Raw genomic sequence first — 20009 nt, 5'->3', positions numbered from 1 at the left:
AGGGGGAGCTTGGGTGGCTCAGTCAGTTAAGCGTCTGCCTTCAGCTCAGGTCATGATCCCGGGGTCCTGGGATCGAGCCCCGCATCAGGCTCCCTGCTCAGCAGGGAGCCTGCTTCTCTCTCTCCCTCTGCACCTCCCCCTGCTTATGTTCTCTCACTCTCTTGCGCTCTCTCTCTCTCAAATAAATAAAATCTTTTTAAAAAATAAACAAAGGACTTGAATAGACATTTCTCCAAAGGAGAGATACAAGTGGCCAATAAGCACATGAAAAGACACTCAACATCATTAATCATTAGGGAAATGCAATTCAGAACCACAAGATACTGCTCCATTATGATGATTATAAATTTAAAAAACAGGAAATAACAAATGCTAGCAAAGAAGTGGAGAAATTGGAACTCCTGTGCTTTGCTGGTGGGGATGGAAGATGGTGTTGCTATTGTGAAAAACAATTTAGTAGTTTCTTAAAAAGTTAAACAGAATTACCATATGATTCAGCAATTCCACTTCTAGGTATATACCCAAAAGAATTGAAGGTGGGGACTCAAGCAGATACTTGTATATCCACAGTCACAGCAAGAGTATTTAAAATAGAAGGTGGAGGGCGCCTGGGTGGCTCAGTTGGTTAAGCGACTGCCTTTGGCTCAGGTCATGATCCTGGAGTCCCTGGATCGAGTCCCGCATCGGGCTCCCTGCTTGGCAGGGAGTCTGCTTCTCTCTCTGACCCTCCCTCCTCTCATGTGCTCTCTCTCATTCTCTCTCTCTCAAATAAATAAATAAAATCTTTAAAAAAAAAAAAATAAATAAAATAGAAGGTGGAAGCAACCCAAATACCCACCTACAGATGAACAGATTTTAAAATGTGGTATATCCATTCAGTGGAACTCAGCTAACCAACTAATCCTTAGTTGGCAGGCCCTGGGAGTAGGAGGGAATGGGGAATTATTGTTTAATGAGTATAGAGTTTCTGTTTGGGCTGATGGAAAGAGCCAGAAATGACAGTGATGATGGTTACACAACATTGTGAATATACTTAATGCCACAGAATTGTGCACCTAAAAATGATTGCAATGGTAAATTCTATGCTAGGAACATTTTACCACATTAAAAAAATAAATACAAATAGTAAAAGAGCAAAAGGCTGAGATCACTGAACCCAAGGGACTGTTACAATCCCTTTCCCAATTTCCAGCCAGTTCTCAGGCCCAGACCTCATCTACTGAAGTCTCCTTCACATTGGGAAGGGATCCAGCTGTACCATGAACGATATATATAGTGCTAGGAGAGGGGGATCTAGAAAAGGTGGGGAAGAGGGATCAGATGGTGCCTGGTTACAGGCTCGGGACCAACTTAAGCAACAGGGGCCACAGCCCATCCCCACTAGCTTTCTTTTCCTAGGTATGTCCAGAAATTGTGCCCAACCAGAATCCTGGGGATCTGAAAGCAATGAACTTCATGTGGGGCTGAGTGTGGCAGGGCTGGGGTAAGCGTCCCCAGTGTGAGCTGGTGACTTGCAGCTGACCCTTTCTCTGGAGCATTGGCTGAATGGGAGCCACCCCGGTAAAAGAGGCTGTGCACCCTGACCTTATGAAGGTGGCCCCAGACCGCCCTGGGCTGGAGAGGAACCAGCCTCCCCCTTAGCACTTCCCCCTTCACTCCCCCTCCCTCAGGTGCTCCCCAAAAAACTCCTTCCTGCTCCTCCCCCACCCCAACCACTGATCTGTTCCCCAGATCTGTTGCCATTTCCAAAGTGTCACATAAATGGCTTCACACGGAGCCTTCTGAGACCGACTGCTTTCACTCGTCCCATCTTCTGAGATGGCTCTGCGCTGCGGCGTGTGTCACTGGCTCCTCCCTAGGGTGGCAGACTGTGGCATGTTCGTCTGCCCCCCAGCTGATGGGCATCCGGGTTGCTTCCAAGCTTTGGCGATGATTAATAGAACTTCTCTAAACATGCAGGGGCAGCATTTTGTGAGCATAGAAGTTTTCATTTGTCTAGGGCAGCTCCCAGGACCGGAACTGCTTGTTCGTACAGCAGGTGTCTGTTTGTTAACTTCGTCCGCTGGTTTCTGTGCATGAACATCTCCTTCTTTCAGGTCAGTCTTTCCCCTCTCTTCACTGTAGGAGGCTGAAAGAAGCCAGGCAGCTCCTTCAACGGCCCCACAGGGCATCTCCTCAGCTGGATCATCTTACTCACAGGGGAAGCATCTTATTTCGGGTCCTGCTACTGGTGACAATGTAGCTAAGCTTCTTGCAAAGCCACACCAAGGGTCTCCTTTCTTCCATCTTCTAATAAGACTTTTCTCACTTCCCTCTAAGCCCCCGCTGGCAGTCTGCAGGGTCCTTCCAGCTCCCGCTCGCTGTCCAGTCCCAAAGCCAAAGCCACGTGACTTAGGGCTTGTACCAGCAGCATCCCCTTGCGGTACCTGACCCCATGTGGGTATCTAGAGCCACGTAACAAACCACCTCAAACAAATCACCTCTATTGTTACCTCTCACAGTTGCCAGTTTGCTCTCTCGTGTGGTTGCCGTTGATGACAGCTGGGACAGAAGCCACCCGAAGGCTTCCTCACTCACTCATGATGCTCCGTGCTGCCTGTTGGCTGGCCCTTCAGCTGAAGCTGCTGGCTGGAACACCTCTGCACGTGCCTCTTCCTGGGGCTGCTGGTGGCTCCTCGCAGCCTGGTGGCCGGCTCGAAGAGCAAGCATCCCAAGATGAGTAAGAGAGAGAGGAGCTGTATCACCTAGCTGTCTGAGTTGGCTTCAAAAATCAGTGTCACTTGGGGCGCCGGGGCGGCTCATTTGGTTGGGCGTCCAACTCTTGATGTGGGCTCAGGTCATGATCTCAGGGTCATGAGACTGAGCCCAGCATCAGGCTCTGCGCTCAGCTGCCGGGAGTCTGCTTGAGATTCTCTCTCTCCCTCTCCCTCTGCCCCTCCCCTCCCCTGCTCACGCTTCTCTCTTAAATAAATAAATGAATAAATAAATCAGTGTCACTTCTGCTCCATTCTAGAGGTTAGAAGTCAGTCATTAGGCCAGCCCTCATGTTCTAAGGCAAAAGGAATTAGATGCCACCTCTTCAAGGGAGAAGGGTCAGGGAATTCCCTGACATGTTTGGAAAACTCCAGAGTGGGCCACTCTTCCCCATGGTGGACTGGTGAAGAGATGGGCGTATGCAGAGGTAGACAGGTAAAGAGATGGTGCATTTACCCAGGCGGATAGGCAGGTAGGTGACCCATTTATCAAGGTGGGGAATACCAAGCAAGAACAGATTTTGAGAGGATCTTAAATCCAGCCGGGGCGTGGTGGCTGGGAGATGTTTATAGGTGATCCAAATGGAGACGTGGAGCAGGCACTTGGGAGATACCAGCCTGGAACAGAGGGAGAGGTCAGACCAGAGGTATCCATTTGGGAGTCATTGTCACAATAAAGGTGTCTGAAGCTTCAAGGCTGCAGGAGGTCACTGACCCAGGGTGGGAATGGGGACGGATGAAGAACCTGCCATGGCTGGGGTGAGGAGGGCACAATCTTCCTGACCACCAACTCTTTTGCCCCTATCCTGGCAGAACTCCCACTTTGATTGGCAGTCAATCCCCATGTGCCTCTCTGATCTAATGGCGAGCATGCGGTTCTATGAGGTTCTGTGCTGGAAGAGGTTTCCACAGTCATCCAAAGGGACACATGGGAAGAGATGGAGGTATGGGGCTGTGGCAGCCATCTTGCAACCATGAGGCAGGCTGGGAGCGGCAGAGCCACTCACAGAAGTAATGGTTCCTTCACTAAGCATTCAGATTAAGTCCCGGGCACTTTTATTAAGACTTTTGCGACAGGGGTTGAGTTGGGAGGTTCTGTCACCTGAAGTCCAAATTCTCCTCACTGATACCAGAGTGGAGTCAGCAAAGGGGTCTGAACAAGAGTGTGTGAGGTGGGAGGAGAAGGGGAGGAATGTGAGTGTGCTGCCTTTCAATGGCACCTGCCATGCATGGAGCTCCCACATGCCCAGCCCAGTTCTAACGCCTCATGTATAGTAACCGGTTGAGTCCTCTTGAGTTAGGTTGCTATTATTATGTTACAGATTGGGAAACCAAGGCACAAGGGGCTGAGGGAACCTATGGAAGGTCCCACGGCCAGAAAGTGACGGCTGGGATATAAGCCAGACAGTCTGTTGCTCTTTCCTGTGAGCCAAGGATATCTTTTTCAGAGGTCCAGAGAAGAGGGTCTTAAACTGAAGTGTCTGACTGGCTGTTCAGTGCTACTTGCTTAAGAATGAACAGTCTTCACAAATTTGGTAAAGTACAGGTCATCAGCAATGTTGGGCAGTGGGACCTGGGTGGGGAGAGTGTAGACAGTCGGACTGGCCTGAAGAATAAGGAGGTGGAGAGCCTACACAAGTCAGCTCTTGAGAAGCATGGCTGTGGTGAGGGTACAGCAAGAGTGTTTCACGTTTTTTTGGAGGGGATTCTGGGACATATAGGAAGCAGGAGGAGGGGTCGCTCCAGAGCTCTGGGGTGGGGCCTTGGAAGGCTGGAAGGCTCTCCTGACCCAGTAGAGAAGATAGAGACTTGGGATCATGAGACAATGGGGTTTCAGGTTTGGTGATGAGCAGAGAAAGTTTCCTGCTCCTGCCATTTCCTCCAGGAGGCTGAGATCCCGGCTCTGAAACGGGTGGGAGGTTTGTGGCCAAAGAGCGGTGCGATCGTGGGGTTGCCAATGGAGTTGGGTCCCATTTGAGGTCGGAGCCCAGCAGTTTGGGGGCCAAGAGATGGGCAGTTTGGGTGGCTTTCTCCAGACTTGCCCATTCACCTCTGTAGGGCCCCAAGGTGACGAGGAGCCAGCCCTGGTTGCGGTGGCTACAGGAGGAGGTACCCAGGGGCTGGGCCGGGAGGCGCCAGGGCAACCAGGGGGCTGCAAGGTCGGGGTGGCCTCCGGCCACTGCCCCAAAAGTAGGGTGAGGACCTCCAGGCCCGGTGGTCAGGGGGAGGCGGCCCTCCGCGCCCTCCCGGTGGCATCTCCCTGCCCGTGAGTTCTGCCAGCCCTTCGGGGACAGGAAGAGCAACGCGGGGCGGAGGGCTTCCTACCGGCCCCCTCCCCGCGGCCCGGCGGAGCCCCCCGCACGCCGATGCGGAGCAGGATTTCCCGCCGCCGCAGTTGGGGATTAGCGCGCCTCTGGCCGGCGCAGCGGGATTAGCCCGCGTGGACTCGGCGCTCGGCCCGGGGATTACAGCGCGCTCCCCCCGACGTATATATTCCCGCGGCGGCGGCGGCGGAGGGGCCGGGCGGGCATGGCGGCGGCGGGGGGCGCGGCGAGCCGCAGGGGCCCCGGGCGGCCCTGCCCCTTCTCCATCGAGCACATCCTCGCCAGCCTGCCCGAGCGGAGCCCCCCGGCGCGGGCCGCCCGCGCGCCGCAGCCCGCCGGCCGCCAGAGCCCCGCGGAGCCCGGGGAGCCCGGGGCGCCCGAGGCCGCGCCCTGCGCCTGCTGCTGCTGCTGCGGGCCCCGCGCGGCGCCCCGGGGACCCCCGGAGCCGGCCGCCGGGCTGGGTGAGTGGGAGCGGGGCGCGGGCGCGGGGGTCCTGCGGGCGCGGCGCGGTCGGGGCGGAGCTCGGCCCCCGCCCCGCGCCTCACCGCGCCCTCGCCCCGCAGGCGCGCGGCTGCCGTGGCCGCTGAGGCTGGGCCCCGCGGCGCCCTTGCCCTTGGCCGCGGCCAGCGGAGGTTCGGGGGCGCTGCCGGGCGCGGGCGGCCCCGGCCCCGGCCCGCAGCGGCGCACGCGGCGCCACCGCACCATCTTCAGCGAGGAGCAGCTGCAGGCGCTGGAGGCGCTCTTCGTGCAGAACCAGTACCCCGACGTGGGCACGCGCGAGCGCCTGGCCGGCCGCATCCGCCTGCGCGAGGAGCGCGTGGAGGTGGGTGCCCGCCCGCGGGACCGCCGAGGGGCCGAGCAGGCTGGCTTCCTTCCTCCTTCTTTTCTTGAAAAGACGGCCCTGGCGCGATGGGAGGAGGCGCCAGGGGCCCGGGGACCGCTGTGGGGCGCAGGGCCGGTTCCGGGGGGCGGGCGGGGACAGGCACGTGCGGGGAAAGTGTCCCTGGAACTGGAAGGGAGGTAAGGCTAGTTGTCCTTTGGTTTAAACTTTTTTATTTTCCCTGACTAATGAGGCGCGCGTTCATGTGCCAGAATTTGGGAAGCTTGGAAAGGGCAGGAAGCTGCAGAAGGGGCGTCCGGGGCACCGCCGGGCGGAGGTGGGGGGTGGGAAGGCGTGCAGAGAGATGGCTGGTCCGGGTGGGAAGGGGGCTCTCGTCCCCGCGGCCCGAGCCGCAGCGCCTACCTGCAGCGGTTAAGAGCTGGTGGGTGCCGCTGCCGCGTGCCGGCCCCGCAGCCCTCGTCTGCCCACATCCCCATCGGGAAGCACCCCGCCTGGTCCACCTATGGGGTGGCGGGGGGGTACGCGGGGCCTGGGGCAGGGCCTGAGCGGTGCTTCCTGCTCCTCAGGTCTGGTTCAAGAACCGCCGGGCCAAGTGGCGACACCAGAAGCGCACGTCAGCGACCTCGAGGCTCCTCCCCGGAGCCAAGAAGGCCCCAAAGGAGAGCTGCTGATGGCTCTGGTCGCTTACTCCTGGACTTGGCCGCGTCTTTGGGGGCCGACTCAGAGAGAGGACAGATTTACCCGAAATCGAGCTGAGAGGGGACACCAGCCTCTTCCCGTCTGTCTGCAGGGCTTCCTGCATCCTGGAGCTAGTGGTCAAGGCGGGAGCCGACCGCTGGAGTGTGTGTTACCTCCCCAACCCCATCTCCCCCAACCCGTCACCTGCCCCGTGAAAGGAGGAAACACTGAGCATCTCCATGTGCTCGCTTCTCCAGTGACTAAGGGTCGGGAAGATTCCCTGGGGGCTGGTGGGGCTGGGAGCAGGGCACAGAGCAGGTCAGCTTCCTCAATTCCCCACCAACTCCAGGACAGGAACCACCCCTTGTCAGGGGGGCCCAGAATCTTCTCCCTCCCCGGTATGCTGGCGCCCCTCCTCTCCTCAGCAGGCACATAGTTCCCTTCCCCGGGCCCCAGGAGATTTCTCTGCATCCTGGGCTTGTCAGCTTGCGTGCCCTGCACTGGGCCTTGGCGTCCAGAGCTATAGGATAAGAACGTTGGGTGAGGTCATCTCCAGAAGCCACTGCCCCGCTCCTTAATTCTGTGAGCCTTGTCTGGATCCTGGGAAATAAACAAGCAACTGCAAACAGCACAAAAGCAGTCCAGAGTTCCAAGTCCGCCATGGCCCCCACTCCCCCACCCAGGGAGTGGGGGCCATCTTGCTTTGGGGAGCACAGCCCAGTGAGTCCTCAGTCCCTGTGTTCCCCAGCACAGCAGACTACCCCACGGATCATGGCCTAGCACCCTGGGGGTCTGCACTTGCCTGGAGGTACTGCTCATGGGTGGGGGGATTCCATGCTGTGTGTCTGCCTCCCTCTCTGCCATCGTGTTGGGACAAGAGGAAGTTTGACTGGGGAGGATGCACCCTGCCCCCCCCCCCACCCCGCCCCGCCACTGCCTTGGAAGATGTCTGTTTTCCTCTCCATCATCCTGGCCCCAGGGTGAAGGATGGTGTGAAAACAAGGCTTTGATTCCCCCAGTAGGCCTGTATGGTGGACTCAAGGCATCTGACACCATCATCTGGCTTGGGGACCATGTTCTGCCTCCTTATGGGTCTTGGAGGAGATGGGCCGGGGGTATCTGAAAGGAGACACAGTCCATTCAGTAAAGGCGCAGAAGGCAAGGCTACCGCCCCCAGGACTCCAAGACTGGCTAGATCAGATAACACAGAGCAGGCACATGTCCCTGCGGCGCTGCTCTCACACCGCGGGGTGCCTCCAGGACAGCAACACCCCCCTCCACCCCTCAGGATGCACACTCTGGTTGTCGCAAAGCTCTTTGCCCGGGGGCGCCTGGGTGGCTCGGTAGGTTAAGCGTCTGCCTTCGGCTCAGGTCATGATCCCAGGGTCCTGGGATCGAGCCCCACGTCCGGCTCCTTGCTCAGCTCCTTGCTCAGCGGGGAGCCTGCTTCCCCCTCTGCCTGCCACTCCCCCTGCTTGTGCTCTCTCTCTCTGTCAAATAAATAAATGAATAAATGAAATCTTAAAAAAAAAAAAGGCTTTTTGCCCTGACTCCTGGCCTTATCCTTGGATACCGCACAGTCTGCGCGCAGAGCTTCCCTGCAGGCCAGATGCCTTCATCTCACTGGGCTCTGGGACCCTAGCTGCCGGGTGGCTCTTTGTCATTGTATTGGGCAGCCATGATCAGAGCTCCACCCTCAAGGGACCAGTGGTCATACTGTCCTCCTTTCTCTCCTTTCTCTCTAGCTGCTCCTTGGCAGGCTCACCCCCTACAAGCTGCCCATTAACATAGCTGTCCTGCAGGCCGGGCCCCAGGCATGCTCCTCTCCTCTCCATTCTCTCCTTGCTTGATCACTTCCACCTTCAGGCCCCAATTCCTATCTCTCTGCCACATTTACATCTCCAGCCTGGACCTCTTCCTGAGCTAGATATTTATGTCCAACTGTCCCCTTGACTACTCCACCTGGAAGCCCACAGTATCTCAAAATCACCTCGTCGGCAGCAACTCTTCCCCTGTACAAACCAGGTGCATGAGCCAGAGGACTGGCAATTACCCCCACCTCCCCTCCCCCACCCACCATACCCAGGCCAGCAGCAAATCAAATTTTTTTTTGTTTTATTTAAATTAAAGTTAGTTCACATATAGCAAATCAATTTTGCCTCCAAAAACAATCCCAGAAGCTATCTTCTGCCCAGGTTCAACTGTAGCAACCTGATGAAAATGCTGTCATCCCTCACCTTGACCACTGCAGCTGCCTCCAGTCTTGTCCACCTGCAGCCACTCTGGTTCCTCTGTAATTCCTTCCCCATAAAAGGCAGGGTGCAAGTGTGAACCTGCCTCTTCCCTGCCTACAGTGCTCTAAGGGCTTCCCGTTGTTCCGAAAGATAAAACTCCTCACTGTGACCCATGAGCCCAAACACAGCTGGCCCCTGCCCCTCTGGCGTCTTCAACCTCACCGCTCCTTGAACTCTGTATATCCAAAGGTCTTCTCCCTCCTGCTGCGAGACCTTTGCACCTGCTCTTTCCCTCCACCTGATCAATGTCCATTCTCTGGGTCTGCAAGCACTTCCTGACCCCGGGGGAAACTTCCCCTGACTGACCCCTAGTACAAACTCTTTCTTTGCACTTGTTCACTGCAGGTTTATGCTTGTTTGTGGGATGATCTGACTAGCGTCTGTCTTCCCCATTTGACTGTCAGCTCCACAGGGCAGGAACCATCATCATGGAGTTCCCCACTGAATGAAGGAATGACTGCCTATTATACTGAATTGTTCTGGGGCAGAATTTGTTTGACATAATTCACAACCTCCTTTAGGGAAGAAATTATCATTCCTGAAAAATGGTTGGACAATTTTCTGGTCCATTTCAATGAGAGTGACCCTCTTCTGGGAAACCCCCTGTGGTGTTCAGGGACCAAAAAAATTTTTTTTAATCAAACCATTTTATTGAGGGGCTTCCCGGAAAGGTCGAGGAGGAGGAGGACAGGGAGGGAGATCCGACGTCCTCGGCCCGGCCGGAATCTTTCCGGCCTCACAGTCGTCGAAAGGGACCGAATAATTTTTAACCAGACATTTCTTCATTGGACCGCGTATTTTTTTTCTTTTGTTAGGTAACTATCAAGAAGAAATTGTCTTAGGGTTCTTTTCTTGTAGAAAAGTTTGAATAAAAACATTGAAACCGCGTATATAGCCAAAATGCGTTTTTGTTAATAATACAGAAGCACACGCAATAATTTGCGAGAAACTGGAATCCCAAGGCCTTTCAATTTCGCAGTTCTAAAAATTTTCACGATTAGCGTGACCGACACGCCCCTTAGTCTCTCCCACCACGACGCCCCCTGGTGCCAGTAGCCCAGACTCACAGGACCAGAGCAGGGCGGAGCGAAGACTACAACTCCCATAAGGGGGCGCGGGCGGGCCTCGAAACGCACAGCTCTCCCATTGGTGGACTGTTGCAAGCGCCTGCGCATTTGGCACAGTCCCGCCCCCACCGACTCCCGACGCTGTTACGTACCTGCGTCGCCCGAGCGGTCCTGGGATAGCGATGGAGACGCCCGGAGCATCGTCCCGGGTCCTGTCGCTTCCTGCCGCGTCCGGGCCCCGGAGGAAGCGCGCGGCAGGGGAGGCCCGGGCTGCGACGAGCAAGCAACGGGTCCTGGACGAAGAAGAGTACATCGAGGTAAGACCTCGATGCGACGCTAGCGAATTCTGGGTCCCTTCCCCGCCTTGCGCTCTTCTCGGGTCTCTCCTCTCGGGTCGTGGCAGACTCGTACCCTCGCGGAGGTGGAGCAACCCGAGTGCGTGCTCTTGGGTTGTGGACGGTCGGGGAGCCAAACAAATACTGTGCAGAGAGAGGTGTCCTTGATGGGGGAGGCAGCAACAGTGCTGTTAGGGGAGAGAGGGGGCGGCTTTGTTTGTATGTCGGGGGGTGGGGCGCGTCAGGGAAACAAGGTATTAAAGCGTGAAGAGGCGTGTGGGAGGATGGTGGCAAAGAGGACTTTCTAGAGAGTTGTAACAGCAAATGCAGAGGCTGGAGGTCTTGGAAACAGTCTATGATTGTGTCAGCATCATTGAGTTAGTGCGCGTCAGAGGATCCTTCAAGTAGGTTTTAATACTACAACAGACATGCAGGAAGAGGAGCTGGCAGGGAGATTGAAGAAAATCAGTTTGGTTTTGGACTGGTAAAGTTTGGGAGGCCTCGGATAGAGAGGCAGCTGGCATTAGGGGATAGCTGGGTGCACAGATGTGCAGCTTAGGAGCAAGGTCTGGCTGGAGGTACAGACTTGGGAATCTCAGCCAGTGCTGCTGGTGGGGGTGACAGGCTGAAGTCATCCAGGTAAAGGGTTCCGATTGGAAATAGGAGGCCTTGGATGGCATGAAGGGGCAACACCCACCTTGGTCCAGCTGGTGTGGAGATGGAGCCAGCAAAGGAGATGAGAGGGACCAGTTAGTGGGGGGAAAAAGAAAAGTTTCATGGAAACCAGATGAGCGTTTAGTAATGTTAGATGTTGAAGCAAGATCTCAGGGGGTGCTCATCCTCATTAGAAAGTGCAGCTAAACTCGGGATCATTGGGTTGGACAGAGGTTGGGGGCATCGGCAAGGATCTTAGCATGTACATTGGTAGACTGAGAGCAGAGGCAGATGTGAACTCTGTCTTTTATTCTGACTTCTGATAGGGCCTCCAGACAGTCATCCAGAGGGACTTCTTTCCTGATGTGGAGAAGCTGCAGGCTCAGAAGGAGTATCTGGAGGCTGAGGAGAATGGAGACCTGGAACGGATGCGTCAGATCGCCATCAAGTTTGGCTCTGCCCTGGGCAAGATGTCCCGAGAGCCCCCACCACCCTGTAAGAGCGACAGTGGTGGACCGAGAGGGGAACTCCTGCTGAACTGATGCCTTAGGCTGACTCTAATCCCCACCCCCTTCCTCCTTCTAGATGTGACTCCAGCCACATTTGAAACCCCTGATGTGCACACAGGCACCGGAGTGGTGGGCAACAAGCCCCGGGGCCGGGGCCGAGGCCTGGAGGAGGGTGATGGTGAGTGAGCGGCTGGGTTTGCCTGCGAGTCTCATCCTGTGTGGCCCTGAGGGGCTGGCCCAGAGGCAGATCACATCTTGTCCCTGAGGGCTCTGTTTGCCTGAATGGCAGCCCATGGGGTCAAAGAGCACCGGTCTGGGAGGCAGGCATGGGGCAGTTCTCTGAGCCTCTGGCCCTCCTCTGGAATGGGAATCTCGCTGCCTCTCTCACCGGCCTGCTCACTGTGTGCCAGCCCCTGCCCAGTGAGCTTCATGGGCCTCGGAGGGCCCCTTTCCCGATGTCATCTTAGAATGCCTCGGGGCTTCTGCACTTGTTTAGTGAGTTAGTCACTTCCCCTGGATAGCTGCACGGCTCACACCTTCTCTCCCCTCAGACCTCTGCTCAGATGTTACCATTCAGGAAACCCTTTTCTGACCCCTTCTCACCACCCCCAGCATGCCTTCCTGCCTGGCTTTGTTTTCTCGCTGTAGGACCTGGCACTTAAAAAGGCGTTTTTTGGGGTTTTTTTTAAAGATTTTATTTATTTATTTGACAGAGAGAGAGAGCACAAACAGGGAGAGTGGCAGGCAGAGGGAGAGGGAGAAGCAGGCTTCCCACAGAGCAAGGGAAGCCCGATGTAGGACTCGATCCCAGGACCCCAGGATCATGACCTGAGCCGAAGGCAGTCGCTTAACCAACGGAGCCACCCAGGCGCCCCAAAAGACATTTCTCTATTTTTTGCCTCTCCTCACCACGAGAGCTTCTCTCTCTTGCTTCTGTGTATATATTCTGCACCTAGGACAGCACATGGCATGTTGTGGGAGTAGAACAAACAAACAGGTTGTCTTCTTCCACACATGGATTGGGGTGTCATGACATGGTCCAGCTTTATGAGGGAATCTTTCTAGGAAAGAGCATTTTGAGCCCTGTTGGACATAAGTGTACTACGTGCAGTGGGACTTTCTCACGATCAGCGGTCGATCTCATCAGTAGAACATCAGTGCTCAAACAGACAAGATGCTTGTTGTTCTCTCCTGGGTCCTAGTCTATGGCATGCTAACACAGATGCCCTGTGTGCTCACACAGACGAGATATTTTCTGCTTCAAAATGCAGCTCATTGTGGCATTACTGTAGTCCATCGTGATGTGTCTTTGGAGCTTGATCAGGGGAGCTTGATCGCAGCTCCAGTGTAATGTGGCAGATGAATCACAAGCAGTTTACAGATTCTTGTTATTTATTTATGTATCAAAATTTTACTTTATTTGAGAGAGCAAGCGCGTGTGCAAGTGGGGGGAGGGGCAGAGGGAGCGAGAGAATCTCAAGTGGACTCTGTGCGGAGCGCAAAGCCCGACACAGGGCTCGATCTCACGACCTTGAGATCACGACCTGGGCCAAAATCAAGAGTCAGATGCTTAACTGACTGAGCCACCCAGGCGCCCCTCAGATTTTTTTTTTTAAATATGCCTTGTTGGTAAATCTAGGAATCGTTTCAGTAATCTCAGTGGTAGGTACCATCAGAACGGGGTTTGAGTCCTTAATCTTTCTGACTCTGGGTCTTGATTAGCCACTGTGCTTTGTGCAGTCTAGCAGGTCGTAGGCGGTCAAGACTGTCAGTGGAATGGAAGACAAGGCTATCCTTCTGGTGGCCCCGCTGAAGGGGGCCCCACTGTGCACAGTGCAATGGCACCCCTTCAGCGGGGGTACCCCCTTCTTTTTTTTTTTTTTTTAAAGATTTTATTTATTTATTTGACAGAGAGAGACAGCCAGAGAGGGAACACAAGCAGGGGGAGTGGGAGAGGGAGAAGCAGGCTTCCTGCCGAGCAGGGAGCCCGATGCGGGGCTCGATCCCAGGACCCTGGGATCATGACCTGAGCCGAAGGCAGATGCTTAACGACTGAGCCACCCAGGCGCCCCGGGGGTACACCCTTCTATGGTGGTGGGGCGACAGCTGGCGTTGTGACCCAGTGCCTGTGTGGCCCCATCTGGAGCACTGGATCCTCCGGGGTCCCTGCCCTCGGAGCCTGCTAGCAGGTTGGGAGGCTTAGGTGACAGCCTCCCCCTGTGGCACAGGCGCCAGGAAGGGAGGAGCAGGCAGGGAAGGAAAGCCCAGGTATGGAGGGAGAGCTTGGGGCATCGGCGAAAGGTCCTACAGGACCGGCCCAGTTTTGGCAGGGCAAGGCTTACTAGGACCATCTGCCTTTTCTCTCACCTCTGGATGCCCCTCTTCCTGAGTCAGACACACATTTCACTTGACATCCAGCAGCTGAGGAGAGCTCCTGAGTGCTCCCTGGGCAGTGGGGTGGGGGGGGGGGTGATTCTGCCCCCAGGTGGGGAGTTGTCTGGCAGTGTGGGCTCTCACCCACAGATGCACAACCAGGGTGGGGGTTCCAACCCTGCTTATGGAGTAGCACGGTTCCTGGGACTGAGTGACCACAAAGTGTTCATGCTGTTTGTGGTTCCGTGTCACTCCACCTCTGCCCCTGAGCAGGAGAGGTTGGCGAGGAGGAAGAGAAGGTGCCCCTGCCCAGCCTGGATGTTTTCCTGAGCCGGTACACAAGTGAGGACAACGCCTCCTTCCAGGAGATCATGGAGGTGGCCAAGGAGAAGAGCCGGGCACGCCACACGTGGCTCTACCAGGCCGAGGAGGAGTTTGAGAAGGTGTCCTTGGGTGCAGCAGCACGGGCATCCTCTGTCAGGGTGAGGGAGTCCTGGGGCCAGGGGCACAGTGCCTGGGGACCTCTCTGACCCTCACTTTCCCCCTGTGATGCAGAGGCAGAAAGATAATCTTGCACTTCCGTCGGCAGAGCACCAAGCCATCGAGAGCAGCCAGGCCGGCGTGGAGACCTGGAAGTACAAAGCGAAAAATTCCCTCATGTACTACCCAGAGGGTGAGCGGGCGGGGCTGGTGGGCAGCATGGGGTGGGGCCGGGTGTTTGGATCTGGCCTTCAGGGTGTGTATATCTGTGCTCCCTGGCATACCAGGCCTCCGAGGGGTCCTGCTCTGCCTCTGTCAGTGAGGGAGTGAGGCTGCCCCCTGCTTTGCCTGGCTTCATGCTTCTGTTCACCGGGGGATGACTTGGCCTCTCCCTCAAGCCTTGAGCATGGGGCGGTGGTGGGGCCTCCCCACCCTCTGACACCGCTGCCATCTCTCCTCGATCCGCCAGGTGTCCCTGATGAAGAGCAGTTGTTTAAGAAGCCGAGGCAGGTGGTGCATAAGAATACTCGCTTCCTCAGGGATCCCTTCAGCCAGGCCCTGAGCAGGTCCCAGCTGCAGCAGGCTGCCGCCCTCAATGCCCAGGTGAGTGGCCGCGGCTGGCTGTGGGCAGCCACCACCCCTCTGATCTTGCTTTCCTTTCTTAAATTAGTACGTTCTTGGGTTTGGCGGAGCCTAGCATCATGTGAGTATTTGGGGCTCCTGGGCGGCAGGGTCCTGAGTCTTTTCTTGACCTGTATGGGCTTCCACTGGGGCACTGTCTTGGCCAGAGACGTTCTGTGGGTCAGTTCAGTGCCAGCTTCCTGGCGGACAGGGACATGAGAGAAGAGAGGCTGCTGGGAGCCAGCCCAGGCTGGCCAGACCCACACCCATTCGCCGAGCAGGGCAGGGGTAGATGGGGTGGGTAGGCTGGGGTAGGGTGAGGCTTGGTAGGGCAGACAGCAGGGATGTCTGAGCTGGGGAGTCACGGTGCAGTGGCAACTCCAGTGGTCATGGGGTTAAAGTGGGAGAGGCAGGAGGTGGGGAGACTATTCCGGTGGCTTCTGCAAGTGCCTTGCGGGAAAGAGGTCAGAGCACATGTGCCAGTGGTCAGTGTGGCTTCCTGTCAGGGCCTAAGTCAGTAGCTGCTGAAAGCAGTTTGTGTGGGGTGTGGACTGAGGCCAAGGACCCCGGTCCTGCCCTGCATGGAAGGAGGGGGAGCTTCCCTTGCTCTGATGCCTGCTCTGACAGGTCCTCAAGGTCTTTGCAGGGGCCGGGGTCCTTCCTTTCTTTCTCCAGCCCCCAAGCTCTGGGTCTGGATTTGCCAGGGAGGGGAAGGTTTGCCAGCATGTTCCTGTGCATTTGCCCATCAGCTAGCTGGGGGGTAGGTGGCTTGGGCCCCCCTGACACCAGTCTCTCTTGTTTGTTCTAGCACAAACAGGGCAAGGTAGGCCCTGACGGCAAGGAGCTGATCCCCCAGGATTCCCCACGAGTGGGCGGATTTGGATTTGTTGCAACCCCCTCTCCTGCCCCTGGTGAGACGTGAACCTGCTGGCAGGCGGGCCCCCTGATGGGACTGCTCAGGTGGCTCTGGGCACTGTTGACACTTCGCCGTGTCTGCCACATGCCTCGTGGGACTCGGGGACCCCGTGTCCCACCTGTGCAATGTCAGGGCTGAATGGGGCTGTGGCGGGGCTGGACTCTCAGGTAGGGCTGACCTGAGATGCATGGGGCCCAGCCCATTGAGTTGGGCAGTCTTCTCGCCTTGCCCTGAGCTTGGCAGCACAGACTGGCTTTGCTGGGAACCAGGGGTGTTGGGGCTCTGCTGGACAGATGGGCTATGGTGAGCATGCTGAAGGGCACAGGGGGAGGCCAGGCAGGGGGAGGCTGGGCATAGGGGCATAGGGAAGAGGCTCTGGGCTCCAGCCCTGCATGCCCTCACACAGGAGGTTTATGAGTCTTGGGGACAATCTCACGGTGCAGCGGTGCATGTGGTGTCCTTCCCCCCGCACCCTCCACCCCGAGCACTGGCCTCTGTGTTGGGCTACTGGTTCCTGTGACACAGGCCAGGGTATATGGAGGCACTACAGGTTTACCCAGGGTCCTGGGAGGTTTGGGTGCTCTAAAAGCCCCCTGGGTGTCCCCTCCTTTGGGGTGGGGTGCCATAGCAACCTCCAGGAGGCCCTGGTGGCCATGTGCTAGGACGGGAGCCTAGCTGAGCCAGCCCAGCTTCTCTGGGGAGCCCCCTTCCCGGGCTAAGCCCCACAGCTGTCAGGGCCCAGGCCTGCTTTGGGCCTAAAGTAGCCTTAGTATTGTCTTCTCAGAGGACAGAGGAGCTGGGGTTCCAGAGTCCCAGGGAAGGAGAGTGGGCCAGCTGCCAGCCTTCGTGTTTGTTAGCTGGGACATGCATGGTGGGAGCTGGCTGTCATAGGAGGGAGGACCTGGCAGTGCCCTCACCTGCATCCCCTGGCCTAAGGTGACTGAGCTCTCCATCTGCAGGTGTGAACGAGTCGCCGCTGATGACCTGGGGGGAAGTTGAAAACACTCCCTTGAGAGTTGAAGGATCTGAAACCCCCTACGTGGACAGGACGCCAGGGCCAGCCTTCAAGGTGGGTCATGGTGAGGGGAGCTCACATGGGACCCTGAGTAGACACATGGCCTTCGGAGCACTTGTAGCTCGATGCACAGAGGATGGTCTAGCTGCCGCTGGTCAAAACAGAACCACCTGAGGGGTTAAGCCGTGCTCCAGGCTGCACACCCGCGCATCACTGCACTTCTGAAGAAGACCAGGGCACTGAGGACAGGTGTTGGGGGGGAGGGAGGAACTTGGGCGTGGGGCCAGGGCACCAAAGCCATGGCCCTCTGAGCCTGCAGGCTGGTGGGCCGGGAAGGGCCCTGGAGCCCCAGTGTTCCGTGGGCTGTGGTTTGTGGTTTGTGTCTTCAGAAGGATTGTGTGCTTGCAGAGGGAGGCCTCTGGTTACAGGAGAGCATGCATCGAGAGGCAGCAGTTTTATAGAAGTTGTCAGAGGGTGGGTCGTGAGACCTGGAGCAGGTAGGGCAGGGAAGCTGGCTGCCAGGTGGTTTGTGGAGATGGGGTAGTCTAGGATGACCCCAGAGAGGCTTTGAGAAGGCAAGGCACTGTGGTCTGCGTGGTTTATTGGGGAAACTGAGTGACTGGCGTAGTTTGGAACAGGAAGGAAGAGAAGTCGCTGGAAGCTGAGAGCATGCAGTCCTGTTCTCAGGGTGCTGGGCCAGCACTCCCAACTTGGAGTGCTAGGAAATTGTAGGAGGTAGAGGTCAGTGTTGTTGCAGAGAGCAAAGGGCATGGGGTAACATCATCTGCTTGAAACCCCAAGGAGTCGGGCATGGAACCTGGAATTAATGTAGGTCTGTTGCATGGGGAGCTAGGTTCGAGGTTGTCTTGAACCAATCCCTCTAAACGCTTGCAGCGTATAGTTTGAAATGCAACAGAAAAAGAGATCTCACTCACTGTAGCAGCAGAAATTTAGAACATCTAACAATACCTTAGCTTTTGTGAAGAAACCAAAGGCTAGTGCTGCAGGCTCGCCTAAGGAAAATCGGAGGGTGTGGGCCACACCATGGGGCCTCCCCGGTACAGTACCACTCTCGTTCTGGGAGGAAACGCATGTCCACACAACGTGTGCAGATGATTTTGGCACCTTGGTTCTTAAATTTGTCTGGGACACGAGGATAACCAAGAAAAACCGGAGAGAGGAGTGCCGGCAGGCGTCTGGGCATGCCGCAGGTACGGGGTTGCCAGAAGTCTGCCCCGGTCCTGGGGCCTACCAGGCAGCAGGGAAGAGCTTCTGAACAAAACCTCAGTCCAAATCTGAATTCAGGGTACGTGAGAGACGACAGTTCAAATTGTGCTGAGCAGTAGAGTATTTGGATATAAAGTGCCTGATACATGTTGCAGAACGAGTTCCTCAAGGGGAAGGGTTAAGTATAGAAAACAAAGTGTAAACAATGAAAAGAAAATCACAGTCACCGCTTAACCTGGCATTAAGGTAGGAAGGGATAAAGCGAAGAGAGCCGGTCACAAAGGAAGCAGGGGGTGGATGATACCATACGAAGCGGTGGACTTAAGTACAGCAGAAAAGCCCGTCGTAAATAACACTGAAAGCAAGTAATTGAGAAGGCGTTTGCATGGCAGAGCTTAACGTAACTGGGGGGAAGCTGGAAGGAAACAGACGAGCACTTGGATAGAAAAATAGGACAAGGACCCATTTCAGGAAGTTTTGGAAAGAAATACAGAAGGTCGATGGAGGTTAAAGTCAGCAAACGGTTTACTCCAGTCATCAGAGGGAAGCAGATTCAAACAAGACCCCCTTCTTCCCTAGAAGACTGTCGGAGGTTCATAAGTCGGCAGTGCTGGCTTGCAGGGAACTGTGATGACAGGTGGGAGGCCCAGGCCCTTGGCGGGTGGGCAGTTCAGGTGAGCCGGTCAGGGGCTTTTGGGGGCTTTTAGGGAGGCGGCAGTGGGTTGTGAGGATCACGGGGAGCCACGGGAAAGAGGCAGGTGCCGCAGCAGCAAGGGACTGGCTGGCTCGGTGGCAAGCCACCCACACACCTGCTGCCTTGTAGATCCTGGAGCCTGGCCGCAGGGAACGGCTGGGGCTGAAGATGGCCAACGAGGCCGCCGCCAAGAACCGAGCCAAGAAGCAAGAGGCCTTAAGGAGAGTGACGGAGAACCTGGCCAGGTGAGGAGTGCCTGACCCGCACAGGTGGGGGTCTCTCCCTGTTCCCATTTGGCCTGGGGGTTCTGTGGTGGGTCCTGTGGCAGCTCCTCTGGTCCGGACGTGGCCTGTATGAACCAGGATGCAGGGCCCCTCTCCGTCTTTTCCTTCTTCAACCATCTCCTTAGCACATCCCTAAGAGGCACCTTTGGGCCCCTTGTCCCGCTGTAAGCTCCTGTCAGCCCTGTGGAAACAGGTGTATTGTTCTCCTTGGAGAGAGTTGGGGTCCATCCCAGCTCCACATCCAAGGGCAGCACCACCACTTGACCTTAAGTTTGGCTCCACAGCTGTGTGCCAGGCCATCGGGTGTCCTCAGCCCATAATGACCACGCATCTCCCATGTTATCTTTGTGGGGCCGTGGGAAGCCCCACTGCTGGCAGTGCCTGGTTGGGCCTAATGGTGCCTCTTTCACCCACCCCCTTCCACCCCAGCCTCACCCCCAAAGGCCTGAGCCCAGCCATGTCCCCAGCCCTGCAGCGCCTTGTGAGCAGGACGGCCAGCAAGTACACAGACCGGGCCCTGCGGGCCAGCTACACCCCATCTCCAGCACGCTCGACCCACCTCAAGACCCCAGCTGGTGGGCCTCAGACCCCCACGAGCACACCGGCTCCTGGCTCTGCGGCACGCACCCCCCTCAGCCAGGACCCAGCCTCCATCACGGACAACCTGCTGCAGCTCCCTGCCCGGCGCAAAGCCTCAGACTTCTTCTAGGGTCAGGCCCGGGCCAGGCCTACGGAAGCTCCACTCGGCAGAGGACTCCGGCCTTCTGGGGACCCAGGCCCGGGCCAGAAATGGTGACTGTCCCAGGAGCCACCGAAAAGAGGCCCGCTGGCACGAGACTTGCCCCCACGGCCCTCAGGGTATATCCCAGGGCCTTGTTGATACTGTTTTCTATATAACCCCTGCCTGTTTCTATCTAGTTGTGATTAAAGAGCACGTAAGCACA

At 56.6% G+C, this 20009-nt stretch overlaps 2 protein-coding genes across 3 annotated transcripts; both read left to right on the top strand.

Moving 5' to 3' along the window:
• Positions 1 to 5282: 5282 nt before the first annotated feature.
• On the top strand, positions 5283 to 6752 carry GSC2 (goosecoid homeobox 2). Its single transcript, XM_081802553.1, has 3 exons — positions 5283 to 5538; positions 5641 to 5900; positions 6485 to 6752. The coding sequence occupies exons 1-3, from the start codon at positions 5283 to 5285 to the stop codon at positions 6587 to 6589; spliced, it is 621 nt and encodes a 206-aa protein (XP_081658679.1). The 3' UTR covers positions 6590 to 6752.
• Positions 6753 to 10105: 3353 nt separating this feature from the next.
• On the top strand, positions 10106 to 20009 carry ESS2 (ess-2 spliceosome associated protein). Of its 2 annotated transcripts, XM_031040930.2 has the most exons (10): positions 10107 to 10274; positions 11273 to 11441; positions 11532 to 11633; positions 14102 to 14271; positions 14384 to 14501; positions 14778 to 14911; positions 15738 to 15840; positions 16805 to 16914; positions 18911 to 19026; positions 19495 to 20009. In XM_031040930.2, exons 1-10 carry the CDS (start codon positions 10140 to 10142, stop codon positions 19772 to 19774), a joined length of 1437 nt encoding a protein of 478 aa, XP_030896790.1. In that variant the 5' UTR covers positions 10107 to 10139; the 3' UTR covers positions 19775 to 20009. The 2 variants fall into 2 exon arrangements, with proteins under 2 accessions (XP_030896791.1, XP_030896790.1); XM_031040931.2 differs by lacking the exon at positions 14102 to 14271 and having other exon boundaries at positions 10106 to 10274; positions 14418 to 14501.

The sequence above is a fragment of the Leptonychotes weddellii genome, chromosome 13 (assembly GCF_054177405.1).
Source record: "Leptonychotes weddellii isolate Sample4059 chromosome 13, ASM5417740v2, whole genome shotgun sequence".
NCBI lineage: Eukaryota > Metazoa > Chordata > Mammalia > Carnivora > Phocidae > Leptonychotes > Leptonychotes weddellii.
The sequence above is the reverse complement of the archived record's forward strand: the minus strand, read 5'-3'. Positions and strand labels throughout refer to the sequence as shown.